At 43.8% G+C, this 12,199-nt stretch overlaps 1 protein-coding gene across 38 annotated transcripts in view; it reads right to left on the bottom strand.

Annotated features, from left to right (window-relative positions):
- Positions 1-12,199, bottom strand: part of COL24A1 (collagen type XXIV alpha 1 chain) — a 330,869-nt gene that overhangs the window by 149,782 nt on the left and 168,888 nt on the right. For all 38 annotated transcript variants that reach the window (XR_014844919.1, XR_014844921.1, XM_085024166.1 and 35 more), the window contains one exon: positions 1,053-1,106. Coding sequence is in view for 26 of the 38 variants with exons in the window: in XM_085024166.1 (XP_084880292.1) it covers positions 1,053-1,106 (54 nt within the window). In the remaining 12 variants the exon portion in view is untranslated. The remainder of the gene's footprint in view (positions 1-1,052; positions 1,107-12,199) is intronic.

Genomic DNA, 12,199 nt, shown 5'->3' with positions numbered 1-12,199 from the left:
GACTAGCATACTAGCATGTGCAGTTGCATACGCAGCATAGTATAGTATATACAATATACTAAACTAGCATACTAGGATCCATAGCATACTAGACTAGAATACTAGCATGCATAGTATACCAGGTGCATACACAGCACAGTGTAGCATATACAGACTAGCATGCTAGCATTCATAGTAGCCTTGCATACTAGACTAGCATGCTTACAATTTACATGCAGCAAATTAAGTTTCAGTCAAAGATCAGAAATTTGGGGTTTATTACCTACCAGTCCATTATAAGACTGCATTCAAAAAAATTTTTTTAGGAGTTCCCATTGTAGGTTAAGAACTCAATTAGCATCCATGAGGATGCAGGTTCAACCCCTGGCCTTGCTCAGCGGGTTAAGGATCTGGCATTGCTGTGGCTGTGATGTAGGCTGGCAGCTGTAGCTCCAATTTGACCCTTAGCCAGGGAACTTCCATATGCCATGGGTACAGCCCTAAAAAGCAAAAAATAATAAAAAAATTTTTTAAATGGTCTTGCTGATTTCAAATAATTATTTTTTAAAAAAGACTTTCTTAAATTTGAAACTCAATATGGAAAATCACTTCAAGATAATGATTTCTAAAAATTTCTGAGCAAATTGCAATTTCTAGCACAACAGCCAAAAAAATCCATGAGTAATTTTATACTCGATTCCAAGTAGATAGAAAGAGATTGTGACTGAAACTTAGGTATAGTAATAACTCATTCATCACTTTCAAAACTGTTTCCTTTACAGGCTTAGTCTCACAAAGTAGATTTAAATATTTTCAAGCCATAAACCTAGACCATCAATTTCATCTTTCCTCTTTAGAGCACATCATTATAGCCAAAAGAGTACTCTGCCTTTTAAAAATTAGAAACATATATGCTATTAGCTATATTTCAATATATTTAAGAGATTCAGTACAGGTAATGAGTTTTAACTTATGAGTGACTTCTAATTTCTAATTCACGAAATATATGAATGTCTATCTTTTGAATTTAGCTTAGAATCCTTACTACTGAACAAAATAATGGAAGAAATTACCTTTTCGCCAATGCTGCCAGTCACCCCAACTTCTCCAGGTAAGCCAACAGGTCCCTTTTAGGAAAAATTATAACAGAAAATACAAAGATTTTGCATTGCTATTATAGCAACCTGGTTTTGAATCAGTTATGCACATTGTTTTTTTTCTAACCCATCTCAAATGTTATCCTAGAATAAAAATCCTCCTAGTACAGGTATCCTGCCTACGACTTCACATCAGAATTAACAACTCAGTCAGCGGACATAAATACGCATGTTTAGTATGTGACAGGCCCTGTGCTGGGAGGCACCGAGATTCAAATTCACAGTGCCCGTGCTTGGGGAACTTACGATGTTATAAAGACTCCTGCAGGGTTCAGAGATTCTCGATGTGGATACATTAGTTTAACAAATCACTTCTGTGACTTCCTCCTTTGAAAGCACCTCTGTACAGGAGGGACTAGCACGTGCTCACTCAGTTCATTCGAAAACTACCTGGGGGGAGTTCCCCTTGTGGCACAGTGGTTAACGAATCCGACTAGGAATCATGAGGTTGTGGGTTTGATCCCCGGCCTTGCTCAATGGGTTAAGGATCTGGCGTGGCCGTGAGCTGTGGTGTAGGTGGCAGACTCGGCTCAGATCCCACGTTGCTGTGGCTCTGGCGTAGGCTGGCAGCTACAGCTCCGATTAGACCCCTAGCCTGGGAACCTCCCATATGCCGCGGGAGTGGCCCAAGAAATGGCAAAAAGACAAATAAATAAATAAATAAATAAATAAATAAAACTACCTGGTGCCTACTTTGTGCCATGAACCATCTGGTTGCTGAGATTTCATTAGTAAGCAAGGGAGACCGAGGCCCTGCCCTGATAAGGCAAAAAGCCTGTAACCAACAAAACAACTAAATTAAAGAGCGAATAATTAGAAATTATGATATGGGTTCACACAGGAGACAAGGGTGATGCTGAGGTGGAGAATAAAAGGTGAGACCCAGGGTAAGAAAGACGACGAGAGAAAATCTGAGACGGACGCTTCCACTGTTAAGCTGGAGAAGCAGCAGAGGCCGGCCGGCCCGGGGCAGGAAGGAGGGAGGGAGTTCTAGACGGAGGAGCAAGCTTGGGTCAAGAATGAACCTGGCGGACGTGAAGGAAGGCAGTCAACAGGTTTCAGAATGAACAAGGCTCTGGGTCCATCCACCTTTGTCTCTACGGAACCAACTTCAAGCAGAAGGAGGAACACAGAACAAGCTCTACAGCAAGAGTATAATCCTTCCCCCTACTGTCTTCAACTATGAAGGTGGGTTTTTTCTTCTCAGGGCCATGCAGTTAGGAACGGTGACTCTACGGAGGTCCCCAGGCCAGGGGCCGAATGAGAGCTGCAGCCGCCAGCCTGCAGCACAGCCACAGCATCGCCGGATCTGAGCCACATCTACAACCTACACCACACCTCGAGGCAATGCTGGATTCTTAACCCATGGAGCAAGGCCAGGGATCAAACCCACATCCTCAGAGAGACGGTATGGGGTTCCTAACCCACTGAGCCACAACGGGAACTCCTGAAGGTATTTTCTCTTTTGATTTAAAAATGTATGAAACTTTTTTTTTTTTTTCAAAACTACCAGGCAGGCAAGACCCCGCTTAAATAGATTATCGTGTAATAGTATATATTAGCGTGTAAGTGGCACCTGAATCAGGAAAAAACGGCTTGCTGTGTTGAAGCTAACCGAAGTTCATGTGTGGGAGCCTGAGTTTATGCCCATTTAGCTATATCCTCGTGCACATCTATCTACCGTCTAGTGGTTGCGGAGACACTAACAAACGTTAAACACCTTCTCTGTCTCGTTTGATCCTCACAAAAGACAAAGCTGGTGGTAGTATCATGATTCCCCTTTAGCAGACGAAGCAAAGGAGTTAAGAACCTTTCTAACGTAGGTGAGTTGAAGCGGCTATTAAGCACTTGAAATGTGTGTAGTCCAAACTGACATGTGCTTTAAACACAGAAGACATACCATGTTTGAAGATCTACTGTGAAAATAATGCCAAATATCTACTCAATGACTGTCTACACAATTACACATAAAAATGATGACGTTTTGGATAAATTAATTTACCTGAAATAGTACTATAATCAATCTCATCATTTAAAGAAAACCTTTTGTATGGCTTCCGGAAAATTTTAAATTACATTTGTGACTTGCATTATACTTCCACTAGACAGTACTGATCTATATTCCTAAGCACTATGCTACTACTGGTGGTTATACCCAGTTGAAGTGATCTAATAATTTATTTCTACGGCTTTGTAAATTTAGGAGAATAAACAACTCTGAAACAATCAATGATCAATGCTCAGTTAATAAAATCTCAGCAGAAACAAGGACACAGCACTCTCATGTGAGACAGTAAGCAAAACAGCAGAACATGAACACAGACTGGTCTTAATTCAGGAAAAGTACACATTTTCCTCACACATAAAACCTAGGCCAGTGAATGGAGTAGGTCCACTGGCTTGTCACAACATCAACCATGCACACACCCAAGCAGCATTACCTACAAAAGTACGCTGTTTGATCCACAGCTCAGACTGACTAATTTAATAGGCTAAATAAGGTGCTAAGACTTACAAATGTGGAGATTTTACGTAGAAACACTTCATACATAAAGATTTCTAAGACGCTGGGCTTCGGATGACTGTTATAGTGTAGGCTAGCGATTTCAAATATTCAGAACTGGGAGGGGCTGGAAACCCAGAAGCACCGTTGAGTTTACCACGGTCCTACCAATTGCTCGTCTCATCTCTGATCACTTCTCTTCTTCATGCCTGCCGGCTCCCAACAGGGCATCTGACGTTGTCACCCCGATGGAAATATTAGAAGGTGCAGTCCGTCAAAAGGGCGTAAGTGGAAGAGATGGGATCCTACTAGAAGACAGTTCATAGGCTTACATCCATGTCCACAGGGAGTCTTGAATGAAACTTTGCTGGAGAACAGACTTAAAATGGTTCCCTTATACTATTTCAGGACTTCAAAACATGCTAAATCTGCTAAGACCACAAGTCTTGGCTAGAAGGTGGGGACAAAATTCATACACAGGAGGAGTATGAACTGGCATATCACCTTGGAGAGCAATTTCCTGTATACAGTGAAATACAAGATGCACTTAATCCACAGTCCAGCACTTTGGTTTCTAACTGTACACACGAGTGTGTGCTCTCACGTGCATGCGCTAGGAGACACACAGAAAACATCCACTGCAGCATTATTTAAGTAGAAAAGTAGAAGCATTTGGATTATCATATGGAAACAGATAAATTGAAATTTATTCATGCAGTGGAAAAACCCATCAGCAGTTAAAATGCATGGATCAGACAGATCTATATATATTAATATGGACAAAACTTTTAAGATAATATTGAATGAGAAAAAAGCATACATCCTTTTCAAAAGGTTACATCATTAAAAACATTTTGTGCAAGATTTTAAAATACATATAATAATAGTCTGATTTGTCAATGGCATAAAACAGATGGAAATGACATGTACAACTTTAGGATAACGGCTTATGTCTATGTATAGAGTGATGATTTTAATTTGCATTTTTCTGAAATTAATGAGTCTGAACTTCATACACTTGTTGGACTTTTTTGTGAAATTTCCTTCTATTTTTTTTTTTTCTTTTTTGCTTTTTAGGGCCAGACCCACAGCATATGGAGGATCCCAGGCTAGTGGTCTAATCAGAGCTGCAGCCACAGCAAGGCCAGATCAGAGCCGCGTCTGTGACCTACACCACAACTCAGGGCAATGCCGGATCCTTAACCCACTGAGCGAGGCCAGGGATCGAACCAGCAACCTCGTAGTTCCTAGTAGGATTCATTTCCGTTGCGCCACAACGGGAACTCCTTTTTTATGCAATTCCCATCCCTATCTTCTGTCCAACTTTTGTTCTTGAGGTAGGTTAAATTTTTTTGTGATAATTTTCAGGAACTCCTGTACATTCAAGGTATAAATCCCTTTGTGTGATTTATCACCTGGGAAATTACTTGGATGTCCTTCGTTGAAAGAAATCGTTCATTTTGATGCAGCAACAGCCAACCATGTTTTCCTTATACTTTGCATTTTCTGGGTCTTATTTAAGCAGCCTCTCTCTACCTTTATGCCCTTAAGGAATGGGAATTCTTTTCTATCAGTGTTAACTTTCTATGTAGGTCTTTCATCCATTTGGGGGTCCACCTTTTCACAAGGTATAAGGTAGAGATCCATCTGAAATATTTTTCCCACATAGTGATCCCATTTTCCAAATACTACATATACTAAAAATTAATACCCCTCACCATACACAGTCACAAGAATTTTTTTCTTGTGATGAGAACATTTGAGATTTACTCTCTTGGCAACTTCCAGATAGGTGAGACAGTATTATTAACCACAGCTTCCATGCACGTAACATCCCCACGGCTTATTCATTTTATAACTGAAAATTTGTATTTTTTACTTTCTCCATCTATTTTCCACCCCTCACCCCTGACTCTGACCATCACCGATTTACTCTCTGTATCTAAACTTGGTTTAAAACTGTTTAGGTTCCACAAATAAGCGAGGTTGTATGGTACTTGTCTTTGGCTTTTTCAACTGAGCAGAAGGCACTCAAGGGTCATCCACGCTGCCACAAGTAGCGAGATGTGTTCCTTTTCATGGCCGGGCAGTACTCCACCGAGCATATATACTCCACGTCTTTATCCATTCAGCCATCAGTGGACCCTTAAAAAGGTTGCTTCCCTATCTTGGCCACTGTGAATAAGGCTTCAGTGAACATGCGGGCACACATCTATTCTGAATTCATGTTTTTGTTTTCTTCAGATCAATACCTAGCAGTGGAATCATGTGGCAGGTCTATGTGTAATTTCCCAGGACTCTCCACACTGTTTCCGCAGCGGCTCCACCCGTTTGCATTCTCACCAACGGCACAGGCTTCCCTGTTCTCTACATCTCGGCTGTGCTGGTTATTTCTTGTCTCCTTGATAAGAGCCATTCTAACAAGTGAGAGGTGACACCTCAGTGTGTTTTTTTCCCTTCTTTCTTTTTCTTTGTTACCTGTGGCATATGGAGGTTCCTGGGCCGGATCCTTTAACCCACCGTGTGGGCTGTGGATCAGACTTGTGCCTCCACAGTGAGCCAAGCCATGGCCGTCAGGCTCTCAGCCCACTGTACCACAGTGGGAACTCCTCTGCTCACTGTGGTTCCGACCTGCATTTCCTTGATGATTAGAGATACTGAGCATCTTTGCACACATGAGGAACACCAGATCCTCAACTGAGCCATGAGGGAACTCCGCATCTAGGATGCTACTGAATGTAAGATGCACTATTATTTCTGTGTCTCTAAAGAGAAAAAAGATTCTGCCAAGTAATTGTAATTTATCACTGACTGCAAAAATACCCTATTTGAAAAATATTAAAATGTGACAAAAAGTGTAGTCCACTGCATTGTTCTTTTTTTTTTTTTGTTGTTGTTGTTGTTGTTGCTATTTCTTGGGCCGCTCCCGCAGCATATGGAGGTTCCCAGGCTAGGGGTTGAATCGGAGCAGTAGCCACCGGCCTACGCCAGAGCCACAGCAACGCGTGGGATCGGAGCCAAGTCTGCAACCTACACCACAGCTCACGGCAACGCCGGATGGTTAACCCACTGAGCAAGGGCAGGGACCGAACCCGCAACCTCATGGTTCCTAGTCAGATTTGTTAACCACTGCGCCACGACGGGAACTCCCCACTGCATTGTTCTTAAACACAAGCACTGCTCCTTTCTGGGAAGGCGTGCACGTCCCTGTTCTTGACGTCAGACCTGGCCACGTGCTTCTGCCGCGTCCGTGGGGAAGTTTACTTCTTCATCTCGCTCACGTCTGGCTTCTCTGTGTAACTTACTTTGACCAAATAAAAACGAGAGCGTGTGGAAATGATGTGTGCCATTTTTTAAAAGTGTTTCTTTTTGCCTTCTACCATGAGACCAGTCACGTCCCAGACAGGAGTTTCTTCTAAAGCCTGGGTGTTAGAATGCAGCAGACAGTATCAGGCAAGCGACGGTGGAGAGTGCAGGTAAAACACACCTTCGCTGGTGTAGCCCACTGATAGTTTAGGGTTGTTCCTTACCACAGCAAAACTTGGCCTAAGGTGACTGATGCAATTTGAATTTTAAAATTAACGAAATCCGGCATTTATTTCCCTGAGAAACAGGTAATTTTCCTTCACTCTCTTCTAGCCCATGTACGAAAGGCTCTAAGAAATGGTGGAGCCACAAGAAAAAAGGAACCTGGGCTTCTGAAACATTCTGGAGGTGAGAGCTACCTGGTACATCGAGCTGGACTATTAACATAAGCAGAAACAACTTCTTATCATGTTAAACTTACAAAAAATTTTAGGTTTATTTGTAACAGCCATCAATGTTCTAAAAGTCCAGTGAATTACAATATGTGTTGGGAGTTCCTGTCGTGGCGCAGTGGAAACGAATCTGACTAGGAACCATGAGGTTGCAGGTTCGATCCCTGGCCTCGCTCAGTGGGTGAAGGATCCGGCATTGCTGTGAGCTGTGGTGTAGGTCACAGACGTGGCTCGGATCCCACGTCGCTGTGGCTGTGGTATAGGCCGGCAGCTATAGCTCTGATTGGATCCCTAGCCTGGGACCCTCCTTATGCTGCGGGTGCAGCTCTAAAAACGAAAAAGTGTTGACATAAAATTGAAAAACTTTGTGTTATCTAGCTGAATTGACCTGTTCAAAAGTTAGTCTCATAAAAATCATTTTGTAAATGATGGTATAAAATGCACTGAACCAACTTCTGGTTTAGGTCACAAATCACCTTGTCCAATAAATGCAAAATGATCAAAAGAAAGTAAAACTAACTGCGTATGTATTTGTCCATGTAATGAGCTCTGTGCTAAGAGTGGTGGAGGATACAAAGACTAGCAAATATAATGCGGAGTTCATAATGTCGTAAGCTGGGCGGGGGGAAGCATCTTTTCTGTAGGTTGGGAGAAAAAAAGGTAAAATCCTGCATCATGGAAAGCCAGGAGATTATATCTGCTTGAGAGCATAAGGAAAAGGTTCATAGAGACCACCATACTTGAGGTGTGGCCGACCGCAGACAGGATAAATGAGTGAGGTGTATTCACCACAGGAGGAAGGATCTGAACGGAAAGTGGGACGCAGCAAATGATGAAACACTTGCAAATCCAGATTGTCTAGAGAACAGAGCACGTGCAGGAAAGAGACTGGGGTAGCTACATCGGTGATACACTATTGATGGTTTAATTGCTCAGTGAAACACTGGTGTTTGTGGTGTCTGCAGAAGAATCTGTGACCGCAGAAGAATCACCGTTGGTTTGAATAAAGGAGGAATGTAATTATATCTATACTGATGGATAGGAATGTAACCACATCGTGTTCAGTGTGTGGAAATGGGGGAAGCAGACAATGATATGAAGAGCCAGAGCCCTTCATTGTAATCTTCCAGATTAAGTGTAATGACGCTTATGAAAACGGCACCATGACTCAAACAAACAACAGCTCAAGGGAAAAGCCAGCATCAGAGGAGAAGGTGACAAGTTAAGCTATGGGGCAATTACAGCTCTTCCAGAGTCTGTCCTGAAACGTTAGTGAGTCCACAGAAAAATCCACTGCCGGAACCACAGGAACGATACTACACACAGTCGTAACTGAAAAGAAAAAGCAGAGCGTCTTCATGAAGATTCTTTGGGAGCAAGAGAGAGAAGGAGAAACAAGAGGACGAGTCAGAGCGGAGGAGAGCCAGGGATGTGCAAAGAAAGCTGAAGCCGGGACAGCCTGCGGGGGGGACATCAGCCCTACGGGCAGGGGCTGAAGAGGACGAACCCGGAGACGAAGTCCCGGATCTGGCGCTGAGAAGGCTGGCGGCGGGCTGTGTGAACAAGGTCAGTAGCTCTGGTGCGTCGGAACACGGTTTTGCCAAAGAGAGTAAGAGGGAGGAGAAAGTGGTAAAAATGTGTGTCTTTCATTCTTTCAAGAGTTTGGCAGCAGAAAGGAAGAGGCACAGTAACTGCTTGAGGACATCGCTCGAAAAATTATTTCATTTGCAATCTAATTTTTGCTCTGTCTGCCAAATAAAAGAAACTCACCTAAAACAGAAAACCATTCTTCGGCATAGAAGGAAATTATACTCAAAACCTACTTTTCTTCTGCTGTAAAACAGGCTACTGTTATGGCCTAATTTATCTTCCCCAAGAGAGCTGAGAACCACCACGCTGTATCAGAGAGCGCGGAGAAGACCCTGGCAGGTTTCATCCACCGGCAGGTCTAGGTTGCAGCCAGGCTAGAGCCGCCTGGTCGGGTCTGTGAGTGACACGCACCGCGGAGGTGGCGGGGGGAGGCGGCCCCATAAGCCTCTCTTCTTTATGGAAGAAGCACTGTTCTCATTTTCACCCAGGAAACCTTAGGTGCCACATATGCAAAGGAGAGCCAGGGACAGCAAAGCGGGGCTGTCTCGAAGTGCTCAGGTGCAAGGTATGTGCAAATGGAAACGGGCGTAATTTATCCATATCACTTATCTATGGACCCTCAGATACGTAAATGGATGGCTTCCATGTCTATTCCTTCCAACATACTCTTGAAATATTTTATACTATTGTATTATTTATCTATTTCTTCAAAACAAATTACCCCAAAGTCAGTGGCTTAAAACAATAAACACTTATTATCTCACGGTTTCTGTCAGTCAGGAATTCGGGAGCAACAGAGCTGGGTGGTACTGTCTCAAAGTTTTTCATGAGGTTCAAGATTTGACATGAGCTGCAGTCCCCTGACGGCTTGACTGAGGCTACAGAATCCATTTCCAAGAAGCCTGTTAGCTGGAGGCATCGGTGCTTGTCTGGCTGCTGCAGGAGGCCTCGATTTCGCACTGTGCAGGCCTCCACGGGGCTGATACATGGCAGAGAGAAGGAGTCGAGAGAGAGGGAGGGAGGAGATGAGTGGGGACAGATGGGGGGGGCGGAGGGAGAGAGAGAGGAAGAAGTTGCAACGTCTTTTTAACCCGGTCACACACTGTCGCGTCCCCATACCCTGCTCATCAGCAGTGAGTCCCTAAGTCCTCCGCACTCAGAGTCAATTAGGACAAAATCTTTCGGAAAGAGGACCATCGACCGACCGATTTGCAGACGTACTTCAAAACCATCAAAGCGACTCACTTTTATTCGTGACTTGATCTGCTATTTCATCAAGACCGTGATTCCTCCCAATAGTTTTCTTTAGTTTCTTACTTTTTTTTTTTTTTTGCTTTTTAGGGCCACACCCATGGCATATGGAGGTTCCTGGGCTGGGGGCTGAATCAGAGCCACAGCAATGCTAGATCTGAGCCACGTGTGCGACCTACACCACAGCTCACAGCAACACCAGATCCCCGACCCACTGAGCGAGGCCAGGATCGAACCCGAGTCCTCGTGGATCCTGGTCGGGTCCGTAACCCACTGAGCGAGGCCGGGATCGAACCCGAGTCCTCGTGGATCCTGGTCGGGTCCGTAACCCACTGAGCGAGGCCGGGATCGAACCCGAGTCCTCGTGGATCCTGGCCGGGTCCGTAACGCACTGAGCGAGGCCGGGATCGAACCCGAGTCCTCGTGGATCCTGGTCGGGTCCGTAACGCACTGAGCGAGGCCGGGATCGAACCCGAGTCCTCGTGGATCCTGGCCGGGTCCGTAACCCACTGAGCGAGGCCGGGATCGAACCCGAGTCCTCGTGGATCCTGGCCGGGTCCGTAACCCACTGAGCGAGGCCGGGATCGAACCCGAGTCCTCGTGGATCCTGGCCGGGTCCGTAACGCACTGAGCGAGGCCGGGATCGAACCCGAGTCCTCGTGGATCCTGGTCGGGTCCGTAACCCACTGAGTGAGGCCGGGATCGAACCCGCACCCTCGTGGATCCTGGTCGGGTCCGTAACGCACTGAGCACAACAGGGACTCCCTCCTCACACCTATTTTCAGGTCACACACTTCTGCACAGACATTCTGAATGGTATCAAGGCGACGCACATTTTCCCAAAGAGAAATGCATAAGATTTCATCCTTCTTTCTTTAGTTATTGATTATATGTCATGTATGAGATACTATACTAGTCAACTGATAACCAAAATATAGACAAAAAAATTGCCATAAGATAAATTACTACAGAATAGCAGACGAAGCAGAAGTCAGCAAACATGACCCCAAGGGCTGGCTTCCTGATTTTGTAAATAAAGTTTCACTGGACACAGCTGTGCCCATTTGTCTACGTGCCATCTCTGGCTGCTTTCACCCGTGCAGTCAGAGCTGAGTATCTGGGACAGACACTGTACGGCCACAAAACCCAAAGAATTTCTGTGGAGTATTTAAGGGAAATACAAATTAGCCATGGAAGCCTCAGTTTTCACTGACAAGAATTATCAGCAATTTATACCTTTTGGACTAAGATCTCCATTTAAAAATGTTTCGAAAAACCAATTTCACATCTAACACACACTGAAGAGAATTCCAAAGATTTTAGCTAGAACACGCCATGCCAAGTCCCCAGAGCGAGAGAACTCAACAATAATTGAAAACATTTCACTTTTCGCAAATGGGGTATGTAATAGTCTATTTAAAGATTTTGTCAGCTAAAGTGGAAATCTGGAAGGCCAAAAAGCCTCATGTGTAATAAATCACTTGTCAGACTTGAAAAAAATACTATTATTTTTCCCCCAAAGTCAGTAAAAACTCTGAAACACTCAGGTTCTATTTTTAAAATTAACCACAATCTATTTATTCACTAAAGATTGATATAAAGTTAGAATATTTCCTACTTGAAGCTAAAATGTTGAAAAAATTTTTTATGCGAAGTTCTTAGACTTGACAATTATCTTTAAAAAAATCATTGTGCCTTGACCGTGGTTAGAACTTCTCTGTATTGCTCCAAATTTTCTTTTCAACGTAGAAATGACTTACAGGATAAAGACTCTCAGACTCCCAGACTCCTCAAATTAACCTGACTACATGATACACAAAGCTAATTCCCTCAGATTGTTCTGTTTTATCTTGGAAACCTATTATAACTTTAACATTTGCATTAGCGTTAGGGTGTTCACTCTCTATTTAAGAATAAGATAATTTTGGAAGTCGTCTTACCACAACAAAAGCAGTAATTGG

The sequence above is a fragment of the Sus scrofa genome, chromosome 4 (assembly GCF_054392235.1).
Source record: "Sus scrofa isolate SSC_HxYL_T2T_F1_AM1 chromosome 4, Sscrofa_HxYL_maternal_Yorkshire_Landrace_v2.0, whole genome shotgun sequence".
Taxonomy (NCBI): Eukaryota; Metazoa; Chordata; class Mammalia; order Artiodactyla; family Suidae; genus Sus; species Sus scrofa.
The sequence above is the reverse complement of the archived record's forward strand: the minus strand, read 5'-3'. Positions and strand labels throughout refer to the sequence as shown.